This window comes from Bidens hawaiensis, unplaced genomic scaffold, assembly GCF_021521415.1.
Source record: "Bidens hawaiensis isolate Kalapana, Puna unplaced genomic scaffold, B.hawaiensis_p1.1 tig00042453_1, whole genome shotgun sequence".
NCBI lineage: Eukaryota > Viridiplantae > Streptophyta > Magnoliopsida > Asterales > Asteraceae > Bidens > Bidens hawaiensis.
The window spans coordinates 51,967-60,978 of record NW_027505786.1 but is presented as its reverse complement, the minus strand read 5'-3'; the positions used below and the strand labels follow the sequence as shown (position 1 = coordinate 60,978).

Below are 9,012 nucleotides of genomic sequence, written 5' to 3'. Positions count from 1 at the left end.
AAAGTCCGTATCCCCAACAGGTGCACACACGCTTGTTTCAGACTTGGCATACACATCCCTAATTATCTTTATATATTTTCCACGAACACCTCTACTCTCTAGGCAATCCCAAAGGAGTTGACGTGGCACACTGTCGTACGCCTTTTCTAGGTCAATAAACACATATATATATAGTATTGATTTGAATATATGTAATGTATAAGAGGATGGAAGTAACGGTTGAATAGGGAGAACCAACAGACTGCCACGTGTCATTCACACACAGGCATATGAATCGGAATGAAATGAGCTCACCTGTTTTCTCTCCCTCAATCTAAGGCTTATCCATCAATCAATTACAATAACAACCTGATTCTCATTCTTCCTTCCAATTATTATTATTACTACTCTCATTTCCTTTCACTTTCCACCTTATTTGCCATGGGAAAAGTGAGTGTTGGAGCGGCCGTGATCGGTGGCGCTGCAGTATGCGCTGCCGCAGCCTTCATCGTGCGCTGCCGGATGCAGAATTCGAGTCCGTGTAAGAAGTCGTCTGTTCTGAAGGAACTGAAGGAGAAATGCGCCACTCCGTTGTCGAAACTGGGGCAGGTGGCGGATGCCATGACTGTTGAGATGCATGCTGGATTGGCATCTGAAGGTGGTAGCAAATTGAAGATGCTTATCACTTATGTTGATAATCTCCCCACTCGGTACTTGATTTTACGCTTAGTGTTACGTTTGATAGGCTTTTTGGTTGTGTTTTGGTGATTTAAATGATGCAGGATCATGAAATGTGTGATTGAATGCTGCTGGATTCGATAAATGTTACGTTTTTTCGATGTCGATAGATTTTTTTTTGGTGTGATTTTGCTGATATTAGGTTACATTTTGGTGATTTAAATGGTGCAGGATCATGAATTATTATGCATTGATTTGTGATAGCATTTTGGTGTGATTTTGCTGAAATCAGGTTTAGATTTGGCGATTGCGATTCAAGGATCATGAATTATGCCCTGATTTGTGATTATTTTTGGAGATTCAAATGCAGCAGGATCATGAATTATGCCTAATTTGTGATTATTGTCCATCATGTCTTGTTTCTTTGTCTTGCCAGATCTGAGATCTTTCATTTGCTTCATTATTTTCAATCATTCTTCTACTTGATGCACTAATATTATTATCCTGTTATGTGCAAGATCATCATCATCATCATCATCGTACTCAGTATATCCCACCAATGCTATGCTATGGTGGGATATACTGAGTACGATGATGATGTGCAAGATCATGAATTATGCCATAATGTTTGATTGATTATTACTCTAGATTAATCGTGCTACATTTTGTCTTTGTCAATCCCACTGTTTTTTGGTGCGATTTTTGATGACATTAGGTCACATTTTGGTGATTCAAATGACATGATCATAAATTATGTCATGATTTGTGATTGTTTTCCCAACTCGAAACCCGTCGGGGTTGACCCACACATATTTTTTTTCTCTGGTTCTGTATATAGTTAACACATTAATTATGATTAAAAAAAAAACTATTACACAGTATAGTCATCATCTAAAATTTGAATAAGATGGTTTTGCAGGTTGTATGCATTAAGAATTTTCAACCAAAATTTATCCATTTACTTGCTAGATAATCCTGATTCATTATGTTAATTGCTCAATAATCAGTGCAAAATATATCTTGCATAGTTGTATTTTCTTTCTATAATTAAGTCTATTTGGCTTTGTTTAAATTTGAATAATTTTTTTTTTCATTTTAATTAGTGAGGAGGAAGGAGTGTATTATGCATTGGATCTTGGAGGAACAAATTTTAGGGTTTTGCGGTTGCAATTGGCTGGAAAATCTGGTATCGCATATCAAGAGTGTGCCGAGGCTTCAATCCCGCCTCAATTGATGGTTGGAACTCCCGACGTAAGCTTTCCTTTTTTATTAAACCAATCGTGTTCACAAGTTGGCAGGGCACTATACAGACCCAGATATTTTACATGAAGTTGTAAATGACACAAACCTGAAAATCGTGTCACACACATGAACCACATGACACGTGTATTAGCATGTTGAGATGAAAAAGGCTCGTTTAACCCCAAAAGAAAATGTTTGTTTGCTTTTTACAAATTATTACTACGAAAATCTAAACTTACATACTAAGTTTAGTTTTTTGAAGCATTTATGTTTAAACCATGCCAATTTATTTTTAAACCAATTTTGGTATAAGTATAGCCAAATAGTTTAAGTTATTATACAAAACAAATTTTTGAAAGTAAATAATAACACAAACGGGTTAAGAGGCCAACCCTGCACCTGCTAGGCTAACACGAACACGACCCGTTTAATTAAACGTGTTGGCTGGTTCAACCCGGAACTAACCCAAACCTGCGAATATCGTGTAAGAAATTTACACCCTAGTCAAAATTGTCACATATATACTTTCCACGTAAGTGGTTTTTGATATCTGAAATTTAATTTTGTCCAGGCACTTTTTGACTTCATTGCTGGAGAACTTGCTAAATTTATTGCTAGTGAAAGTGAGAGTGACAAGTTTCGTCTTCCTCCAGGCAGACAAAGGGAATTAGGTTTCACCTTCTCATTTCCCGTCATGCAATTATCTATTGATTCGGGGACTCTTATTCGCTGGACAAAAGGCTTCTCCATTGATCAAATGGTAATTACTAATCACTTTTTGCTTATGGTGGGCCCACTGGGTTGGACAATGAATGTGTCAAAAAGGGTTTGGGCCAAAAGCATAAGTTTTTTTGGTAAAGACTGGGTCGGGTTGGGTTGGTCCAACATAGTTTTCACATTAAGTTTTTACACACAGTGTTAATTTAATAGTGTTCATATTTTTCTATCAGAGTTTTCTTTTTCGGGTTTTAGTAAAATTCTAAATACATAGCTGCTAGCTTTTTTACATTTTTTGGTTGGTTGAGTTGAGTCAAAAAGGGTTTGGGATAATATAAGTAATTAGTGGTATGGACGGGTCAGGTTGACCCAAAATACTTTATGCCTTGTTTATTAGATATCAACCTTTTTTTTTTTTTTTTTTGAAAACACCAATATTATAAAAACCCAAAAAACGGGCAACTTGCAAGATACAAGAGACTCACACCAATATATTAGATTTAGTACTATCAAATTTTCAAACTTTAGTTGTTGCAGTCCACAAAATTAACTAATCTTCTGCTTTCTTTCCCTGTATTTTCATTTTTATTTAGTAAAGTTTTCATCGCTATGCATTTCTAGTCTTTATAAAGCTCTGAAAATATTATGAGTACAAGCAAGCATTGTTTTCAATTTTTCTAAAACTTTACGCCTTTAGGATGTTGTGTCGAATCAATTAATGTAATTTTCACGCGTGCAACTAAACATATAAATTTGAAACTTGGGTTATCTAAGTGAAACATTTTAACATGATATCTAATATGTGTGTGTGTTGTATAATATAGTTTGATATATTCGAGTGTAAAAAAGATATAAACAAATGAAAGGTACATTTTTTTTTCAAATTCATCAAAACTTTTTGCAAACTAAGAATACAATATCTTTTTTTTTACTTCGTTAACAGTATAACGCGACAAACTGAAGTTTGTAGTTTTTGATATTATTACATCCCATAGATCATATTCATAGATGGCTCACCAGAATAAAAAAGCAAATCTTGTGCAAAATTTATGCGTGTGGATTAATATTCTTACATATCAATAATGTCAAATATCGTAATGAACAATTTACGACCAAATCCTTATATACGTGCATGCAACAATATCATCTAAAGTCTAATCTGATTACTTTATTTAACTGAATAAATAGACCGCCCGGAATGCGGTAGTAATAGAGTTTAACCTTTTGTTTAAAAAAAATTAATTGCTAGGTCGGTAAAGATGTCGTTGCAGAGTTGACAAAAGCAATGGACAGGCAAGGTGTTGACATGCGTGTTTCTGCGCTGGTAAGTTCATCTGTGTTACAAATTTTGCAATTTTATTAATCTTGCAAGTTTTGGAGTTGTAATTTGAATTTTTTTCAATATTCATAGTATTGTATTAGAAAAAGCTTTACTCAGTTTCCATGCAATACAAACGGTATAAAATATAAAAATACCATTTGAATAATACTCAAAATAGCAATATTGTTGAAGAAAAACAACTTTCCATTTAGCAATGTAATTAAAATTATTGTTGAATCTACGCTTGAAAAAGAACCGGACAAACACGAATGAAGCATGTTCATGTTCGTTCATTTAACTAAATGAACAAAAAAATAATTCAAGTTCATTTGTTTATTAAATAAACGAACTTCCCGTCTGATGGTTCACTGAACGTTCGGTTCGTTTACATGCCTATTTAAGTCTATATACTACATTGGCATGGAAAATTTTACAAATCATTCTTTGTCATTTGAAAAAATTAAGTGTCATGAGAAATTGATTTATTTACTTGATTATATTTAAAATAATAATTATAATGTGTGGCATTGCGTTAAGGTAAACGATACAGTTGGAACATTGGCTGGAGGGAAATATGACGACAAAGATGTTGCAGTAGCAGTAATCCTGGGTACCGGAAGCAATGCAGCTTACGTGGAACGGGCTCAAGCTATACCAAAATGGCATGGTCCGCATCCTAAGTCAGGAGAGATGGTGAGCAATAATTTTGGAGGTTAATATCAATACATAATCCTCATCATATAGTTTCATATATTTTGGATAAATAGGTAATTAACTTTTGTCTAATTTCTATTGGAGGTAAGGAACTTTTAGAATAAACAATCAATAAAACATGTTAAAACTATTGAAAAGGTGTTCAAAATGCTAATTTTTTAATCTTGGGTAACCGGCATTTTTGTTCTTCTAGTTTAAGGTAACCGGGCATTTTTATTACCAATAAACTTCAGTTTGACCTGAGCAAGTGGCCTTAAAGTAGGGTTGTTCAAAAAACTCATGGCTTGCTTATAAATGAGCCAAGCCCAAGCCAAGGTTGGTTCACTCGTTAGGCTCATTTAGCTAGCTCGTTGGTTCATTTAAGTTAAAGCCCAAATTCTAATATATATAAATTATAACCCATATTTCAATATATTATATATAAATTAAAATTTCTGTAGTTTACTAGTTTTGCATTATGTGTATGTTAAAATATTATTGTTTTTCCTTTTATATATATCAATATGCGTAAAAATAGAAAGGTTAATATTTTAAAAAGTTAAATGAGCTGGCTCGAGCTTTTTATGAGCCGAGCTCAACATCTCATCTCGTTAACATAAACAACCCAAGCCTAACCCCAACCTGGCTGTGCTCGTTTGACCCGAACTCATTTTCGATTCACATGGAATATTAATAGACACACTTCATTTGTTGTATAGGTCATCAACATGGAGTGGGGTAACTTCAAGTCATCACATCTTCCTTTAACAGAGTATGACAACACACTGGATGCTGACAGTCTGAACCCTGGGGAACAGGTAATTTTTTACGCATGCATAGTTTAATAACACTTTGAAATTAATCTTAATTTATTTGGCAGATATTTGAAAAAATGATATCTGGCATGTATCTTGGAGAAATTGTTCGTAGAATTCTATATAGGATGGCTAGTGAAGCTGCCCTTTTCGGTGACACGGTTCCCCCCAAACTAAAAACTCAATTCGTATTGAGGTATTTGCGGTTTTTCGTATTTGGTTATCATAGAGGTGGCAGTTTTGATTCATTTGCTTATGAATAGATGGAAACTCGGGTTATGCTTAATCTTTATCTTTATCTGGTAAAATGGGCAAAATAGAAAAATAGTTTGAAACGGATCAAGACCGACTCAACCTGTTTTGACATGTTAGTCTATTACCAACAGTTGCGCAAGAGGCTGTTTCCCATGGGTTCAAGCCATCAGAAACAACCTCTTGCACAAAGTGTAGGGTAAGACTGCGTACATCAGATCAGGACTCCTCGAACCCTTCGCAAATGCAGAGCTAAGTTAAGCACCGGGTACACCCTTATTTAGTCCATTGCCCAATTCCACCATCTTTGGCATCTCTACTATTAATATAAACTTAATTTTTTTTCGTTGGAAATTTATATTAAAACTCAACCATAACATATGTTAACTTTTCTTGTTGACATTATACTTTGAACTCTAAGAAGAAAATGGCCGTTGTTTGTCGTGTGTAATTCATAGGACACATATAATGTCTGCAATGCATCATGACTCGTCTGCTGATCTCAAGGTTGTTGGGGACAAACTGAAAGAGATATTAGAGGTACATTTTCTTACAAAATGACATGTTTTAACTACTCAACAACTCTATTCATCATAAGATGTTAAAGTGTCACTTAATTTGCAGATACCCAATACATCTCTCGCTACAAGAAAGACAGTGGTCGAGATATGCAATATCATCGTCACACGAGGAGCCCGCCTCGCTGCAGCAGGAATTTTGGGCATTCTGAAGAAAATCGGAAGAGATAGCCTTAGAGACGGTGAGATCCCAAAGACCGTTATCGCCATGGACGGTGGATTATATGAACACTACACTGAATACCGAAACTGCCTTGAGAGCGCATTGAACGAACTGATCGGTGATAAGCTCGCAAAGCACGTTAAACTTATACTCTCTAATGATGGATCCGGAATAGGCGCTGCTCTTCTTGCCGCGTGTAACTCCCAGTACAACTAGGGTGTATGGAACTCGAAGAAGGTAATCAGAATCTGCTTATGAGTTTATTCACATACAATGTAGTGATCGGACACTGTTGAAGTTTCATTCGGACATTTTAGGCTAGGTAAGATCTGATTTTGCGAATGGTTTGATTTATGTTGAAGATGTATGAATTCTTTTAGGACTTGAAAGTGGCGTTTTGCTACGAGTTTTGGATTCTTCCATTTTGGAGCACATTAAAATTTGAAATAGATTATTTGTGGCATTCATCTCTGTGACTGCATTGTTCAAACTTTGACTGCATTAAGAGTTTAATGCACTTTAGAAGTGTGGTGTATCAAAGGAGAACACCCCGTATTGATACCAGTCGTGACTCGAAATGGATTGGCTACAATCTATTTTACGATCTATTCCAACGAGGTCTCTTGACCTTTAACCTTTTTTTAAGGCTTTTGATCATCAAAACTTGTATGGAAATTTTCGGAATTCTGGACATTTTTGATAAAAAGTTTGGTAGGCCGTTAAATTCTTCAGCGTGTCATCATGAGTTATGATGCTTCTTGATCTCATAGGCAAACTACTACAAAGCGTACCGAGCTTTTAACTCGCTTCACATGTTGACCAATAGGTTTGTCCAAATAGCCTGTGGCTCGAAAGCTCGCTTGAAATTGTCTCGGATTGTAAGCAAGCCGAGCTTTAGCCAGGGTCGGCTAACTCGTTTGACTTGTTTAAATTAACCTAAACCTTAAACATTGTACATCCAAAGTAAAAGACATTAAATATAATAAGTCCAACTTTCCAACTTTATCCAACTCACATCAAGAACCTTTTTTTTTAAGTTTTAACAATCTAATCCAGCCAAACCTAGTAGAGCCAATTACTTTTCTTAAAACCAAGCCGCCGAGCCGAGCCAACAAACACTACTAGAAAAGCCGAAAGCGGCACTTCCAAATAAGTCATTCTATGCATCTTCTTTAGTGACTTGAATTATGAGGTGGAAGAATCAATATCACTTGGTCCACGACTTAGAACTAAATGTGCACCCTAACCACATGATATCTTCATTATGTATCGTTTTGTCTAATTATGCCAAGCCAACTCAAAATTTTCTCGTATCACTCCTCCATGGTCATGTTGTTAGGATTGGTGATGTGATGTCTTTGGCGACATGGAGAACAAGTGGCCCCATATTAACTCTAGTTTTATTTTTATTTATACCCTGTGAGCTAACAAGAAAAACCCAGGTAGTCCATAGACGTAGGCAGTGATGAATCTTGAACAAATAATCTGTATGGGCTAGACTTACTTAATACATATATTTTTTTCCAGAAAAATTGCACTATTGAGCGAAAAAGCTAGGCGGGCAGAGGCTCGGCTTGGCCGATGCTAAGAACCACCAGCGACTAAGAAGAATATCATGTAGTTTTTTAGAATAATAATGGGTTGTCATTCCGAAAAAGTGAATGAAAAAGGGTCTTATTGGTCCGTTCCACAACTCCTATGTGATCGGCCTTATTACCAGCCTGTCTACTTAGAAGTGAAAAAAATAAAGGAGTCTTATAATGTAAAATGGGAAGTGACTTTATTTTATTGTTACAACTACCACATGAGACCAGTACATTCAGTGACGGATTCAGGATTTTTTTCCAGTCGGTTTACTATTTTTAGATGTTCCAATTTCATATGACCGACCATAAAAATTTCTTGGTCGGTTCAAGTCGGACAGGGGCGACTAAACCATTTTAGAGGCCTAAAGTGAATGAAAATCCCTTGCAATTTACAATATATGTATTTTTTTATTTAAAATCCTAACACATGCGCGATTAGTTAATAGGATTTATAACTGTAGTCCTTAATCATTGAAATAAATAATTAGGCATATAGAAATTCTTAATTCAGCCAAATCCATATTATAGATTTACAAAACAATTAAAAGTTGAGTCTGAGAACATCATCTTCATCCTAATCAAAGAAGAATAAAGATTGGTGAAAACAAACAAGAAGTTAATTATAAAATAGGTAAAGAAGAACCCACCAACATATAAGACTATGTGTAGTGGAGGACCACAAAATGGGGAGATTTTCGACACTAAGTAGATGAACAATTTTTATTTTAGGGGTGTAGTGATGTTGTACCCCAACTTCGCCCAAAAAAACCACCCATTTTAATTTTTTTTATTATTATTTTCCAACATCCTATGCCCCCCACCTACATATCGGCGGGCCGGGGGTGGTGGGTGTTGTAGCCGAAATTCGTCAAAAAAACCCACTCAAAGTCGCCCACTACGTATAGCCTAAAGGAGTATATCAAAGACTGTAGGATGAAACCGAGGGAAGTAGAGAACTTAAAATATAAAAATTTGGACCTTGAGCTTG

At 35.6% G+C, this 9,012-nt stretch overlaps 1 protein-coding gene across 1 annotated transcript; it reads left to right on the top strand.

Annotated features, from left to right (window-relative positions):
- Positions 1-420: 420 nt before the first annotated feature.
- Positions 421-6,654, top strand: LOC143615309 (hexokinase-1-like). Its single transcript, XM_077088466.1, has 9 exons — positions 421-689; positions 1,761-1,908; positions 2,471-2,659; positions 3,866-3,940; positions 4,475-4,630; positions 5,350-5,448; positions 5,511-5,641; positions 6,156-6,237; positions 6,322-6,654. The coding sequence occupies exons 1-9, from the start codon at positions 421-423 to the stop codon at positions 6,652-6,654; spliced, it is 1,482 nt and encodes a 493-aa protein (XP_076944581.1).
- Positions 6,655-9,012: the final 2,358 nt, after the last annotated feature.